Source organism: Phoca vitulina, unplaced genomic scaffold (genome assembly GCF_004348235.1).
Source record: "Phoca vitulina isolate PV1807 unplaced genomic scaffold, GSC_HSeal_1.0 scaffold19, whole genome shotgun sequence".
NCBI lineage: Eukaryota > Metazoa > Chordata > Mammalia > Carnivora > Phocidae > Phoca > Phoca vitulina.
This window is the reverse complement of record NW_022589722.1, coordinates 31804294-31820939: the sequence shown is the minus strand read 5'-3', so window position 1 is coordinate 31820939 and position 16646 is coordinate 31804294. Positions and strand designations below refer to the sequence as shown.

Genomic DNA, 16646 nt, shown 5'->3' with positions numbered 1-16646 from the left:
CACTTGGGAAGAGCCCGAGTACTCATCGAGTACTGGCCAATGGGTAACCACACTGAGGTATACACCCAGACAACAGAGTCCCACTTAGCAGTGACATGTGACAATGCGAACGAGTGTCTGAGCACCAAGAGAGGCCACTCAGGCAAGGCTGCAATTCGTGTGATTCCATTTGTAGGACATTCTTAAAAAGTAAACCTCGAGAGACTGAAAGCGGATGAGTACTTCACAGGGGCACGGGGTGGGGACGGGAGGCTGACAGCAAAGGGAACTTTTCAGGGTGAGGGAAATGTTCTAGATCATGATTCAGGTGGTTGTCATATTGCTACATACAGGTATCAAACCAATCTAACTGCACACTTCAAAGAGGTGAATTTTATTGTACGTCCGCTAGACCTCAGTGAAGCCACAGGAGGAAGAGGACGGGGGGAGGTGGAGAAGGACCACCAAAGCAGAACCAGACCTCCCCTGCTGAGTGAATCAGGGAACGTGGGGACGGATGGGGGGAAATGCCAAAACCCTTCTTCCCGAGCAGTCAGAAGCCCCAGCCTTCGGGGAGGCACACGGACCATCTACAATCGGAGTGACATTTTCCTGGTTCCATACACCAAGGACAAGCCGTGACTCCGTTCTGGCCGCGGGATGTGAGAAGCACTGCGAGCAACTTCTACAAAACAGGTGGAAAGGGAGGGGCACGTCCTTCTGTGCATGTTGTCCTTCATGCTGCTCGAAGACAAACGTGATGCAGAGAGCTAGACAGAGCGGCCAGCGGGGACCACGATGGGGAGGCCAAGCACAGAGGAGCAGCCACCCCACGGCCAGCAAGCCCGTGCCTGAGACAGGAACACCCTTCTGTGCGGTCAGGCCACCAACTGACTGTTGCAGAAACCCCTGAGCCGAGCCTCCACAACGTCAGAAACTAGAACCGGGTCTGCCTACTGCCGATCACAAGGCCGTACTTCTCCTAAAGCCCCTTGCTTATCACCTCACTCCCTGCACACCCAGAGCTGGGACCAAATGGCCCTCTCCTGCACGTGGCAGCATGCCTGAGCCCCACGTCCTCCCGGGGAGCCCAGCAGCCCCTTGGGTCGCACTGCCCTGCTGAGCGGGGGCCTAGGCAGGGTCTGCAGCTCCAGGGGACGCACACGAGCCCAGAGCAAGAAACTGTTTAACAGAGAGACCAGCTGCCAGGGAAGAGGTGCCTCAAAGCCACGGGACCAAGGTCCCAGGACGTCACAGACAAGGAGACCAATCAACACCAACCGCGGTGACTGCACCCCGGCTCCGGAACCAAGAGTCTGTGAGCTCAGCTCTGCAAGGAAGGCGTCAAGTGTGGGGAAAAATAGAAAAATGGAATAAACCAAAGGTCTATGGCTGACTCCACCTTCCATTAAATAAATAACAATATCTTATCTCTTGTTTCCCAGATACAGTAAGTACAACTGCTGAAAAAGACAATCAAAAAGAAGTGTCTCAAAATGAACACTTCTGCGGAAGACTAATTTTCTCCTTTTGTGTTCTATAATCTAGAAGTACCTTTGCTTTCGTCATCCAGGATTTTTGTTCAACAAACCTACCAAACATACAAGAGACAGCAAAGTTTAAAAGTGCATTTAGGGGAGCAATCAAGATGCAAAGAAAATACTTCAAACGGTAAAAAAAAAATTCATTTTAAAGAGATACTGTTTATAATAGCAACAAAAAATATAATAATTAAGAATGAATCTAATAAAACACACACAAGATCTTTTATGGAGCACATTCTAAAACTACACTGAAACGGCCTAGAACATGGAGAATCCACACGTTGGTGACAAGGGAGACTGGGTTTCACGAAGACGTCCATCCTCCCAAACTGGTCTCCAGACTCTGTGCATCTCCCACCACACAACCAGCAGACAGTAAACACCAACGGGGCACAGAGAAGCTGGGGCCATCTGACCGTGAGGCTCGGGTGAGCGTGCAAGGGCCTGAGGCCTACCAGCGAAGGGGGGGCTGGGGCTCCGCCCGCACGCGGGGCCACTCAGGACACAGCTGAACTCACTGGCCGGTGTGGTGTTGAGGGAAGACACCTTGAATCCTGGGCCAAAACAGAGACCACGGAAACACGTGTACAAGTGTGAGGACGAACACCAGAAGGGAGGCTGCAAACACGGGCAGACGAGGTGGAGGCCACGCATGAGGCCGGGCCCGACAGGTCACTTTATGGGCAAGTTCCCTGGATTCCTACCTCACATTGTGCACAGCGGGCACTGAGAGATGCGTGGAACATCTGAAGAGATGGAGAAGTTTGACCACATGGAAACAAGGAACTTCTGGTCCCCAAAAGCCGCCAAGAAGGAAGTGAGAAGCGGCCACGGCGTGGAAGAGGACGCATGTGACCCACAAACTGACAAAGATTTAGAATCCTTAACATATAAAGACCAGCAGCCGATAAAAAATTAGATCAACAACCCAAAAGAAAAATGGGCAAAAGACAGAAACAAGCATCTCACAGAGGAGGGAAGACAGGAACCCATAAATCCAGGAAGAGGTGCTCGCTGCCACCTGGAACAAGAGACATGCAGATGAAGGCCACCACAAGAATGCCCGCCAGAGGGCCACGAAGTGGGAAGTCCTGGCAGAGATGTGGAGCACGGCACTCACACTCCGCAGGCGAGCTCTCGAGGAGCACAGCCCACCTGGGAGCAGCTGACACCATCCTGCGGGTTCAACAGGCTCACACCCCAGCACACAACCAGTTCACATCTACAGCAGTGCCCCAGAGAAACTCCTGCCCGTGGGCACCTGCGAGAAAGTGCCTGAAGGTCCCGAGCACAGAACATGAGACACCACCCAAATATCTGGCAACAGGAAAAAGGCCGCAGAAAGTGCATGATATTTAAATGATGGACTGTTACACAACCGGACACAAGATTGGATGAATCTGAGAAAATAACATGGAAGAAAACCACAAGCTGCAGATGGACAAGGCTACTGGAGGAAGGATGCGGTCCCCACTGCTTCCTGGATAGGGACTGACCACAACACCACACGACACGCGCTGAGGTCGTGGGGAATCACAGAGTCAGGAGGTTGGTCATGTCCTGGGGGCCCTTTGAGAGCAGTGTGAGAACTGGGAGCAGCTCCAACACGATGGGTCCAACGCGAGTGGGGTTCCCGGTCCTCAATGGGGATGGACATGAGTGTACGCTCTATCTACACATGCCCGTATCCTTTATATGCCTCAATATTACACACAAAATATTTTAAGAACAATCTGCGATTCTTGTCCGGGACTATGTTCACAAGGGCTACCCCCAAACCTGTGGTGGGTAAGCACCCCAACTGCACCAACCATCTCACTAGTTCCGTGGGAACCCGCCACCCCGACGGAGGAAACACCCTCCCCACAGGCATTTCCAGATCCCCGGCTCTTACCTCTGTCACTTTGGGTTGAAGTATTAATGCTTCTGGACTCATTCGAGGGATGTCTATATGGATCTGGAGATGCAGGAGAAAGATGTATTACTTAACAAGATGACAAATGTCATTATAAGCATGTGATTAAAATAGCAACCCTTAACAATAGCAATGAATTTACTCTGGATTCTAAGCTGCTCCCACTCTGAAAACACGAATTCCTTATGTCACCGAGTTCAGCTCCAGAGGAGGTGGCCAGTTCTACCTGAATGGGGCTCCCTGAGTCCCAGCGTGAAGGCTTGCCTGACACTTCCCAACCAAACAGTTGCTGCTGCGTGATTAGGAAGAGAGCGGCCCTTAGCTCTTCAGCAACATAATCCATAGCAATTAGTAAACATTGATTTCCAGGCTCGGACACGGGGAGCACTTCAGGGGCATCGATAGTGTACAAGTTCTCGGCGATGACAGCTTCTTCGTGGCACCCAGGCCACATTCTTCACTTCACAGAGTCCATGGGGATCCAGGGCACTTCTCAAAGGAAGCACTTGAAAACCTCTGCTGGTGTCAGCTGATCCCTACTTGGCCCCCGACTGACCTGAGTCATCACGAAGGCCCCCACTCTGCACAGGAAAACACCTGCCCGTTCAAGCAGCAACCGAGTAAGAGCGTTCAGGCCTTGAGCCGGCATCACAGGCTGGCTCCCAATATCCCACACGAATATCTCCCACTGGCCAACATGGCCACCATCCCCATCACCCAGGGAAAGGTCTGCTGAAGGAAGACGTGCACATTTTAATGCCAAGAGGGAGTCTACAATTCAGGTCCGTCCCCCTGTCTTCGTACGTGACCACAAGGATCCTACTATCCACAGGACCAGGACAGTGTCCTCACTCTGCCTTATTAGCGCTGCAGCCTTGGCTACAGCACTCAGGCCCTGGGGCTCGGCGTCTTTGTCCAGAAGGTGCCTGCCATACCTCAAAGGGTGACTGGTAAAGAGAGCACAAGGTGGATCGACAGCCTAGGGAGCCCCACCAACCGCAACGTTCTGCAGCGTGGGGGCTGCTTCCCCACTGACAGGCTCCTGCCTGGGGCTCTTCCCTCAGGGGAGAACCTGGAAACCAGCAGCCCCTCAGCAGCACCCAGCCAGGGGAGAGAACCGGGAGGGAGTTGGGGGCCAGTGGACTCAGCATTCGGGGAGCACAGTCCATGGGCAGCAATGAAGGACGATGGGAAGGAAAGTGAGAGGTAAGGAGCCGGACAAGAGCAACACAGGAAACGATGAGCCCCAAGCCCTCTGAGCAACCCGGGGAAGATCGAGGAAGCAGAGACATGCGTGCGACCCGATGTGCGAAGGAGGCCTGCAGACAGCGGGGCTGGGAGGGACGGGTGAACCACCCAGCCTGGGGGGCCCGAGGATTCCAGCCCGACGCACCCCCTGCACCAGGGCGTCCTCAAGGGCCACCCTGAGAACACTGCCCCCATGCCATCGTACTCAGGCACACGTCTGCCCCCCTTACACAAGAGCTGCCCGTCATGTGCTTTCTGAGTGGCCAGGACAGCAGGCACCGTAACTCCGCCCACCGTCGTCTGTGCCAACGGGAGGAGGAGGTCCAACCTGAGAGGGGGCGCTGCACGAGGCTGGGCACAAGGGGCTCTGTGGACCCCTCCAGGCCACCTGCTCCCCACGTACAGGACTGAGATGTAGGGGAGGCACAGACGGCTGCAGAACTCCTCCCTCCTAGGGAGGACACACCGGATGAATCTTGAATCTGACCGACTCGGTGTGCTCTGGGCATGACGTCTTCCACCAGACACTAAGCACACGGACAGAGGACACAGAGGGATGTAAAAGCAGGCCGCGGCCCCGCGCTCCTCCCACCTCCTGGCAGTGTGGGAGGGCGGGGCAACCACCAGGAGCGGGCAGCAGGGAGACAGCAGGTGCCCGAGCCCCAGACCAGCCCAGGCTCTGCCTGGACAGAACAGCGTGTCGGAGACAGAAGCAGCAAAGACAGGACGGGGTCCACCTCCAGGAGGCGGGTCTGCAAAGCCAGCAAGCCAACCAAACTGCCATGGGCTACGTTGTTCTCAGCTATATTAATGTAGAAACATTCTAGGAGTTCGCAATAATATGGAAGCTTTTTATTACCTATCATAGTAACTGAATAAAGATGCATGTAACCCATTTTTTATTAACTTTCCCTTATGAAACTCATAATAGAATACAGCTTGGTAACTCTTATAGATAGATGCTGGTATCATCCTTTGGAAGTCTTTTTTTTGAATGAAAATTCATGAGGAACATATTCAAAACAATACCAAATTGGCCCATTCCCTAAAATTAGTGAAGTGTAAAGAAAAACCAGGTAACCTAATATCCCTAACCAAATCCCAATGCAATCTCTCTCAAATCAGTTTCTCATGCCCTAGGAGCCACTGAGGCGAGGCTGAGGATGAGCCAGAGGCAGAGGGCCCCGAGGCAGAGGGGCCCCGCCCCAGGAGGCAACAGAAGCGAGTTCCTGCCCTCTTCTGGGTCCTCACTCTCAAGCATGACAATCCTCCAAGCTCCACTGTATCCCGTCCATGAGGAAGATATTCCCCCAGAATCCATTAACCTTAAAGAACCTCTGGTTATCAGTCAGAGGGAAGACCTGTCTTTGGAGCTTTCTAACAGATCTATACCGAAATGACAGACAGATGTGGATAGCCCACATTTGAGGCAGAAAAATTCGGCAAGGCTCCTTCACCTAGAAGAAGGATTTCCAAAAGGAAATATTCAGTACTGACAAGTCTCAGGAAAGTCAGAAGTTGATTTCAGAAACAGGAGGCAGGGCTACCAGTTAAGAATGACCTTTTTATTTAAATGCAGCACAAAAATAAGAGAATGAATGAATGCAGCACAAACCATTCTGAATTCTCACATATTACAAAGACAGTGAGAATTACAAAGCCCTCAAAAAGCTATTCTAATAGCAAATTCTGAATGTATTGTGAACTGTAAATCAATTTTAAGTACTTTTCCCATTATACACACCGTCTGTCAATGGACTGTTCAAGAAGCCATAATGATACCCATTTTGTATTAAACTAAACAGCAGAAACGATAAAGTGGCCACACGTGTTGCTATGGACTGAGCTGTGTGCCCCCAAATCCAGCTGACGAGCACAGCTCTTGTCCATCCAAATCCCGTCCCCCAGTGCCCCAGGGGGCCCTGAGCCCACGAAGCCCACAGAGACTCTCCTCTGATCGACCCAGCAGCAAATGCCTGCTCCCGAGCCTTCAGGTCAGATAGCAGCTCACTGAGCCAAAAGGCGCCCCCCACTCCTGAGCCAGGTCTCGGGGTCCTGGCAAGGGATCTTAGGCTTCCGTTTTGTAACTCCAATTAAAAACACCCTTTTGACTTTCATAGAAGGAGCCGGAGATAAGCATACTATTATTATGGCTATAACAATACTATTATTAGAAGCATACTATTATTTATTCTCAAGTTTATTTATTAGAAAACACTAATCTGTGACCCAGTTTGGGACATGCTAGAGAGAACACTCCCTCCTACCAATCATCACCAAGTTAAAGTTCTTCACATAACATGAAACAGGGGAGAGGAGCTCACCTGCCTGTAGGTGTCCTGGTGAACATCATCATTCCGAGAGTCGTAATAGTGCTCAATAAAAGCAAAATATTCTTTCTGTTTTCTCTGGAGAGTGGCTGGTCTTCGGTCCACATTGGCAGGAAGGTAACCCTGTGTGAGAAAAAGAACAAAAACAAAAAGTGTATATGGTTAATGCTAGATTCACCATTCTGAAATGGGATTCTGAAACTGGACACGGGGGAGCATAATGAGTTGTGAAAACAGAAACAGACATCAAGGAAATCAGCTGGCTGGCCTCTGAGGCTCGGACACGCCACCAGGGACTCACGGCCACAGGGTGGGAGTCAGACCGGAGCCTCTGGCAGGCTGGTCCTTCGTGCTCTTCCAGAGCAGGACTGAGAGGAGCCCCCAGCTCTCTAAATGCCTCGTGTGCCTCAAAGGATTCAGAAGTCTGCAGGTCTTACGACAACAGAACATACGTGTGTGTGTGTGCATGCTCACATGTACACACAACAGAGGCCTGTACGCGTACGTGTGTATGTAATACGCATACACGCACACAGGTACGGCTGTCGCCTATGCAAACGTTCCCCTCTCTGCAGAGACCGCTGGGCGCCTGGCAGTGCAGCCCCAGGACATAAAGTGAGCTCAAACCCAGAAGGGCTGGGCAGCTCCGGGTGGTCATGAAGAGCCCAGACTCAGGGCCACACTGCTTGGTGTTTTACATGCTTTTTATTTCTTTGTTTCTCCTTTTAAATCAACACTGACATATCCCATATAAAATGTGCCCCTTCTAAGTCAACAGTTCCGTGACCCTGGATGGGGGTACACAGCTGTGTAACCGCTACCCCAGTGAAGCGGCAGAGCATTTCTATCACCCCAAAACCCTCCCTGTGCCCGCAGCAGTCCCTCCCCACACTCGCAACTGGAGAGCCCGGGGAGCCGCTCACCCCCTCACCAGGGAGCACTGAGGCCTGGCCTAGAACTTCACGGAATCATTTGGGGACCCACGCTTGGTTTTCACTCAGCCTCACGGTCCTTGTGATTCATCTGAACTGAAGTGTGAGCCAGCAGTTAGTTCCTTGGCTTAAGGAGCAGTATTCCACGGTACGGATGGGGCACTTTGCCGGGCCATGCCCTGGTTGCTGACCATCGGGGCTGGTGCTAGTTCGGGGCTATTATGAATAAAGCTTGTTATAAATATTCCTGTACGAGGGTTTTACGGCTATGCACTTTGATTTCTCATGGTTCCACACCTAGGGGTGGACTTACTGGCTCACTGTGCAGGTGCATGTTTCGCTTCCTAAGAAACTGCCAGACCTTCCCCAGAGTGATCGTACGGTTTCACATTCCAACTAGCAGCGTATGAGAATCTCAAATGCTCCACACCCTCCCTGACACTTAGTATTGTCCTTCTTCAAATATTAGCCGTCCTGGGGGTGCTTGGCTGGCTCAGTCGGGGGAGCATGCATCTCTTGATCTCGGGGTTGTCAGTTCAAGCCCCATGTTGGGTGTAGAGATTACTTTAAAAAATAAAATGAAATCTTTATAGACAAATACCATATGATTTCAGTTATATGTGGAATATGTTTCCAACAGGAAACAAAACAGATGAACACATGAGAAGGGGGGGAAAAAAGAGGGAAGCAAACCATAAGAGACACTTAACAGGGGCGCCTGGTGGCTCAGTCAGTGAAGCATCTGCCTTCAGCTCAGGTCATGATCCCGGAGTCCTGGGATCGAACCCTGCATCCGGCTCCCTGCTCAGCAGGAGCCTGCTTCTCCCTCTTCCTCTGCCCCTCCCCTTGCTTGTGCTCTCTCTCTCTCTCTCAAATAAAATCTTTAAAAAAAAAAGAGAAAGAGAGACTCTTAACAATAGAGAACAAACAGGGCTGATGGAGGGAGGAGAGTGGGGGATGGGCTAGACGGGGGATGGGGATGAAGGAGGGCACTTGCTGGGATGCGCATTGGGTGTTGTATGTAAATGATAAAACACTAAATTCTATTCCCAAAACCAATATTACACTATATGTTAACTAACTAGAATTTTAAAATTTGGGGGGAAAAAAAGGCAAGACTCTTTTACCCAAAAAAATGTAAAAAATAAAAAATAATAAAATCTTTTAAAAAGATCTCTTTAGGGCACCTGGGTGGCTCAGTCGTTAAGCGTCTGCCTTCGGCTCAGGTCATGATCCCAGGGTCCTGGGATCGAGCCCCACATCAGGCTCCCTGCTCCGCGGGAAGCCTGCTTCTCTCTCTCCCACTCCCCCTGCTTGTGTTCCTGCTCTCGCTCTCTGTCAAATAAATAAATAAAATCTTTAAAAAATAAAAATAAATAAATAAATAAATAAGATCTCTTTAAAAAAAAATCTTCAAAAAACAATCAGCCATTCTATTGAGTGGCTCTAAATGAATGAGGAACATCTCACACACCCATCTGCCACTGCTTCTCTTCTTTGGTTAAGTGTCTGTTCAAATCTTTTGCCCATTTTTTAAATCCAGTTGTTTGTCCTTCTAGTGAGTTTTACGGTTCTCTATTCTAGACAGAATTTTTGTGTCTAGATACATAATATACATATTATGATTATATTCTCCTACTAATCTGTGGCCTTTTTGTCTCAAACAGCAGGAGTTTTCAATTTCCATGATATCCAACTTGTAAAGTTTTTCTTTTGTATTTAGTGCTGCTTCTGTTCTATATAAGAAAGATTCTCTCCTTGTTTCTTCCCTAGATGTTTTAAAGCCTGACCTGGCTACCTCCTGCTCATCCCTCAAGCGTCTCTTTGATGGTAACTCTTCTTCAGGAGGCTCAGCCTGACACCCGAGGCGGGCTGGCCACGCCGAGCTCCAGCAGCACCTGGCAAGAGACTCCGTCAGAACCAGCCCCTCAGTGTGCCAGCCACGCAGCAGTCAAATTTTTATTAAGTGAATTTATGTATGAGCAAGAAAGTGAATGGTTGAACAAATATATCCTATATGTTACTTTCTGTCTTTTAAAATTCCCCCACATCTGGGGTGCCTGGGTGGCTCAGTTGGTTGAGCACCTGACTCTTGATTTCGGCTCAGGTCATGATCTCAGGGTCCTGGGATCGAGTCCCTCGTTGGGCTCTGCACTCAGCAGGGAGTCTGCTTGAGATTCTCTCTCTCTTCCTCTGCCCCTCCTGCTTGTGTACACATGCTCGTGCTCTCTCTCTCTAATAAGTAAATAAGCCTTTTAATAATAATACCAATAAAAGAGGATGTGCAGAGACTGGAGCTGTGGCAGCCACCCTGCGACCACGCGGGAGAACCACGGGCTGCAGGTGCACCGTGAAGAGCCGAGCGGAAGGAGCACTGAGCTCAGAGGGTCGCCAGCCTTGACGATGAGGTGGGCCTGAATCCAGCCACAGCTTTTCTGTTGTGTGAGTGCCTCCGTTCCCTTTCTTTTCAGAAGGTGTTTCCATGAGCATCTATTCTGTTATCAATTACACTCTCGCACACATTTGCTTTAACTCATTTGGGTCATACGACTTAAGCTTCTTCTTAATAAACACGTATTGAAACAGAATGTGTGTGTGCATACACTCACCCAAAATGTCTGCGGAATTACCATGAACTGACCCCATCTCAAGGTCCCTTGGGAGCCTCCCAATCACTGTCCTTCACCTCCTTCCTAGAGCTAGATCCCTGACTGCTAACACTGGGGTAAATTGTGCCTATTTCTGAACTTTACATAAATGGAATCATTTTTTCTGTCTGGCTGCTTAAACATTACATTTGAAAAAGTCGTTCATTCTTGTAACATGTTAAGAGTCACTGATTTTCATTGTCACGTGTTCCCACATACAAAATCCATTCTGTGGACAGACATTTGGGTTGCTACCGCTCTCTGTTATAAACACTCCTGTTCCTGTCCTTTGTGGCACGCGGTATGCATCTCGTCAGGTACGTACCGAGGAGGGGGACCCCTGGCTGCACCTCCCTTTCACAGACCTCCTGCAGAATTTTCCAGAGTGAAAGCAGTCACAAGCACCCACTGTTCCACATCCTTGCGAACACTTGGTGCTGTCCATCTTCACCTCAGCCATCCCAATGGGCCTGCGAGGTCTCTGTTAGACGGTGGCTTTAATCTGCATTTCCCAGAAGACTGACAGGTGCCATTGCGTGTCCTCAGCTGCTCAATGCGTGTACCAGTGTAGCCCCATTTCCGTGAGGTCACCCCCGCCTTGCCCGTGCTCAACTGTAGGTGTCTATTCTATCGTCTACATGTGAGTCCTCTGTGAGCGTCTCCTCCTCCCCCCTTGCCTTGCCTTTTCTCCCCATTAATGTCTTTTGATGAAGACAAGTTCCTAACTTTAACAGAGCCCCTTTTATTAATCTTTTATGATTAGTCTTTCTCATTCCTTTGTAAGAAAATTTCCTTTATCCAACATCCCGTGCCTACACATTTCACTTTAAAGCCACGCCCGGCTCCCCACTGTGGTGAAGCAGTGTTCTGTGGGGCCAGCACCCCCACGATCCGGCCTCTGCAGCCAGCACCATCCGGAGTACACCGGGGCATCCCCCCACACAGCCCTGCCCCTGCTGGGCGGCCGACCACTCCCGGGGCTGGTGAGACCTGACGCTGCTTCATCACGTCGGAGACGCCTTCACAGACCATCGGTTCGGGAACCACCAGGATCCACTACAACCATCTGACCTTACTGCCAACTTCCAGTCCCCGTCATCTCCTGGAAAAACACAAGTACTGGTCCTGAAGGTGCCACAGCCACAGGCTGAGGACGCAGGCTGCTCCCTGGGCACTGGGCTACACACAGCACTGCCTCTAATCCTCAGTGGACGTGCGGCTGTTACTCCATTTACAGAAGAGGAAAAGCCTCTGGAGTTTCCTTGGCGAGCCCAGGGTTCTGGGGTCGGAGGGCACACTGCAGCCGGCCCTCTTCAGGGGCACCTGGCTCAATTCACAGAAACTCAGGGAACAAGTCCCTGCCCTATGGAGTCATCTATACACACACACCCTGTTCACTGAGCTCTGCATGTGTCCCGGGCCCCCAGGCCCTCGCACCCTCGCACCCTGGGCTCAGCACCAGGAGGCAGAGACCCTGCGCGCAGCCTCACACTGAGCTCCAGAAGCTGCCAAGGCTTGTAATCATGCCCCTGCCCAGAGGCAGACGCCCTCCCCGCTCTGCCGCCAGCCCCTCTGGCTCCCTGGTTCAGGACCTCTCTCTGAACACCCGTTCCCTGGGCCGGGACTCCCGCCTGCACACAGGGCTCAGCAGGCTGGTGGGCGCCAGCAGGCAGAGCGGGGCAGCTGACACGGAGCCGCCTGAGCCCCCAGGCCACGGAGGCCGAGCGGCCCATGACCTCGGCAGCAGGGCTGGCCTCTGATCTCCTCCAGCCTGTGCGCGAGGGCCGCGGCGGCCTTCCCACAAGCACACTGTCTTCTGAACGCCTCCCCCGCCCCCGCGGCATCGGAGCAGATGAACTACTTGTTGCCATGGCTTGTGTGCATCATCCCTGGAGCTCAGCTCCCTGCACTGCAACCCACGGGGACAGGCCCTGCAATCAATTCACGTCTCTTCCAAGCATGCACCAGCCTGGAGCGCACACTCCCCAAGACACCTGCACTCCCTCCTCTGAGTCACCACTCTGACCTCAGCATCTCCCCCCCACTCCAGGTGCTTCTCAGAGCCGGTCAGATGCGGGGACTTGGCTCACCCTGCCTCCGCCCACTAGACCTGGAGCTCCGAGCTCCAGCAGGGCAGGAGGTCTTGCCCTGTGCTCAGGCTATCTCCGCCCCCGCAAGCCCCCCACGTTCAGAGTCCCGCGGGGCACACCACGGATACTCAGTGCAGACTTGCCGAACGAATGAATGATGCTGTGCTGTGCAGCAGGACCACCATACCCCAGAGGGCCCCAGCCCTGGGGGCCCAGGGAGGAAGAGGTCTGAGCTACTGCACGACAAGTATCAGCACGCGGTTCTGGGCCGGCTTTGGACTGGTTTGGAGTCAGCCCTGGTGTTGGAGAACACAGTGCTGCAGAGGGAGAAGCAGAGCAGACGCCCCGAGAAAGGTCACACGCCTGCGTCGAGCGCACCGGGCAGCGTGTCCAGGCTGCCACTCGGCAAGGCCAGAGCACGTGGCAGGTGAGAAGCGGGGACGTGTATGCAGCGGCCGGTGGGGGGCCCTGTGGGCCAGGCCAGAGCTGGCCTTCCATCCAGGGCAGTGGGGCAACGAGGGGTGTGAGCCAGGGACGGTGTGGGCGGCCTTCCATCCGTCACACGCAGTAACAGCACAGGCGTCTTAGTGACCGTGAGCGAGGACTCACACCTTCTCCCCACTCCCAGATTTTAACTTCACTTATTAAAAGAGAAATTCTAAAAGGCCAGGATGTCATAACAGGAACAGAGGCAATAAAAAGCCCCCCACACACACTCCTGACACTCCCATCCCTAAAGGAAAACACATGTGCAAGCTGGGGCCTTCAGATAATTAAGCCAGACTGGAAATTATGCAAACGAAACATATTCAAGTATGCAATGAATTTTAAATGACAGAACTACAGAAAATTTAATTGCCGTATTAGCATGCTATAAAAACACTAATCATAAATGTAAAACAATAATACCTGCATATACTTATATCAAAATTGTCCCCGTGACACACGCATCCAGTGGCTCCCTCCTGCGGGTTCACGTGCGATCCTACCTTACACGCCACGAGAAAAAAGGTTGATGCCAACACCTCACTGATCACTCTTAACCATTCTGCTCAGCAGCATAAATGTTACGTGTTTAATTATTGTTCAATGTTTCTGAAGTAGTTATTAAAAAATGAGCCAAAAATACAATTTTCTACAGTGCTCATTTTTAAAAAGTTACTGCCGTGCTTGCAGGGAATTTAAATGTTAAATCGCATTAATGGTGGTTTAACGATATGTTCTGGACTAGAGTATATGTTAGTTCTCCGTAAATGACAGGAGCCAAGTTTCCCATCTTTCTTCATTAAAGGAGCATTTCCTACTCATCCATTAAGAATAGTGCTCTTCAACAGACCACCGGGATCACATTAATGACAAATCGTGAACAGATTGGGGAAAAAAGCCATTAGTTTGCCAGGTCTTGAAGTAGATTCATATTCAAGTGCAGCTTCAGTTGTCTTTTTCAACCGGACAAATGACAGATTCTCCCCGGTCCTGGGTTCAGGGTCCAGAAGCGAAGAGCTGGGCCCAGCCACCCCACCCCACCCGTTCGGCTGAGCCTCTGGGACAGCACGCTGTCGGTCAAGCCCAGGCACCCCGGCCCAGCTGTAGTGCCTTCAGTGGGTCCTCTCTCCCAGCTGGTCCATGCGTGCCCTGCCCTGTCCCACGTGGAACCCACACATCCTAGAGCAGCTGCCTCCACCCTGGGCACACGTGAGAATCCCTGGGGACCCCAGAGATTGGCAGTTCCCCAGCTCCCTGGTACCACTAACGTGCACCCAAGAGGTCAAGAGGGCAGCCCAAAGCCCAAAGCCACCATGTCATTGCTGCCCCCGCCCCCACCCCTGCCCAGCCTGGGGCAGGCTGCAATTGGTACAAACCCTGATGCCTCAGTTTACCCCAAGGCTCCAATTGGCTTTGTGGGCCCAGACACCAAGATCTACAAAAGCTTCCCAGGAGAGTGGAACGTGAAGCCTCGGATTCAGAGTGACTGAGAGGTGGTCTAAACTTGGGGGACCCTTCTCCTGCCCATGACCCTGAAGTGCCTGCCGGGTTTTCTCCCCACCATTTCCCAAGACTCTTTTGTGACCTAGCACTTGCACAGGGCAGACGCGTGGGAAACACTCGCCGCATCAGAAATAAGTGACTGGCATCCTTCACGGTGCTCCCCAAATCTTCCATTACAGTAACCAGGAGAGAAGGAGAGACTCCTCAGGTAGCTCCTGGGTCAGCGTTTAGGGGACAGGAAATGATGGTCCCCACCATTCTGACCTCCTTCCCCCCGTCCATGCCCACGTTTGACTAGCACCCCTCAACCTGGTGGGTTCCCTGCCCCTGGATGCCCAGAGCCCATCCTTCCCCCACGGCACACAGGATGTGCATGGGCCTGTCTCCCCGGGCTGCCTGGGGACACCTGAAGGCTGGGATGACATCACTGCTCACCAGCACGGGCCCAGAACATGGCAAAGGCATGATGAGCACATGTGCCCTGAATGATGAGTGAGCACGGCGCCAAAGAACCACCCAGCTTCCTCCTCCAGCAGCCTGAGTCCCACCCACCTGCCCCTGCAGCCTCCAGGCCCTCCTCCCCTGCCCAGTTTTCCCTGTCTCGGCTGCCCGCCTCCTCCTTCTGACAGGCCCCTAGAGCAGCACAGCACATTCTTCCTCCTGGTGCCAGACCCTGGTCGCGATACCGGCCCATCTGTTCTTGCAGCCCTGCACTCAGAGATCACCGCTCCTGCAGGAATCCCCTGCATGTGCACGGCCGGGCACACAGTAAGCACTCAATAGATGCTGTGAAACAAGCAAAAAGGTACAGGAAGAGACACAGGGTGAGCAGTGCCCTGGGGCCCAGACTTCTGAGAGAATGGGCTCCTTCCCATGGTGAGACCCCAGTCTGTCCTGGGGCAGAGAGAGGAAGGCAGGGACCCCCTCTCTTTCTGCAGGCCGCATGAGGGACAGCGACTCGGTTCTTCTCCCTTCTTATCTCCCAGTGCCAAACACAGAGCCAGAGACACAGAAAGTGCTATAGAAATACTGATCAAATAAATGAAGGCACCAACCAAAAGACCGTTCAAGAGGCTCCCGGCTTTCCCGCTCCAGAAACAGCCTCCTCACCCCTCACTGAAGTCCCTCACATCGTGGCCTGCTCCTGGTCCCCAGCCACCCCCTCCCTAATCCAAGCAGTCTGCCCACCATTCCTAGGGAGCCAGCTCACCTTGGTTCCTGCTCGTCCAAACCGAGCTGCATCCCATAGGCCGTATGCCCTCCCCGTCTCCCTGACCCAAGGACACTGACACATCCTTCAAGATGCTCCAGAAACACCCCACCTTCACCAAGAAGCCTGGCCTGCCATCCACAGGAGTCTGCACTGCCCTGGAACCGCCCCTCCCTTTCTTGGTGCCCCCACCCTCCGCCACTTCGGAAAGACAGGCTTTGCTCACTGACCCCAACACTTTTCTTTAACTCATCCGTCAACCCAAGCCTGAAGAGGTCCAGAACTGCCAAGTTCATCTCTGTCCTTCCCAGTGCCCAGCCTCCCACCTTGCAGCACCCGCAGACCCTGGGAAAGGGAAGCCCAGCCTGGCACACGTGGCCCTGCTCTGCGGCTGCCCGTCCTTCCCGCCTGCGTCCCACACATCCCACTGTGCGTGATTCCAGACTGTGCTGCAGCCCTGACCTGACCCAGCCCCTCCTAACAGGGAGGACTAGGATCTGCTTCATCTCTGTCTCCGGGCAAGGGGTCCCTGCAGTCAGTTAACGGGTTACACAAATACATGTATCTGAGATGCCCGGATATTCTTTCCCTTGTATTCCCAACATTCCTGGTTACAGACTCTACCCACCTACACCCTCCCTCCCATTCAAACCAACAAAGTGGAGCGTCTATCTCCTCCCCCTTCTGCTCCCATGCCCACTGAATCCCAGGTCGCACGCCTGCCCAGCCAGCCCCTGGCCATCACACACAGGGTGGCTCAG

General features: G+C 52.5%; 1 protein-coding gene across 8 annotated transcripts in view; it reads right to left on the bottom strand.

Annotated features, from left to right (window-relative positions):
* The window catches only part of TBC1D22A (TBC1 domain family member 22A), a 584905-nt gene that overhangs the window by 483485 nt on the left and 84774 nt on the right, over positions 1-16646 (bottom strand). For all 8 annotated transcript variants that reach the window (XR_004300946.1, XR_004300945.1, XR_004300943.1 and 5 more), the window contains exons 6-7: positions 7011-7139; positions 3418-3480 (exon numbers count right to left, since the gene is read on the bottom strand). Coding sequence is in view for 2 of the 8 variants with exons in the window: in XM_032416658.1 (XP_032272549.1) it covers positions 3418-3480; positions 7011-7139 (192 nt within the window). In the remaining 6 variants the exon portion in view is untranslated. The remainder of the gene's footprint in view (positions 1-3417; positions 3481-7010; positions 7140-16646) is intronic.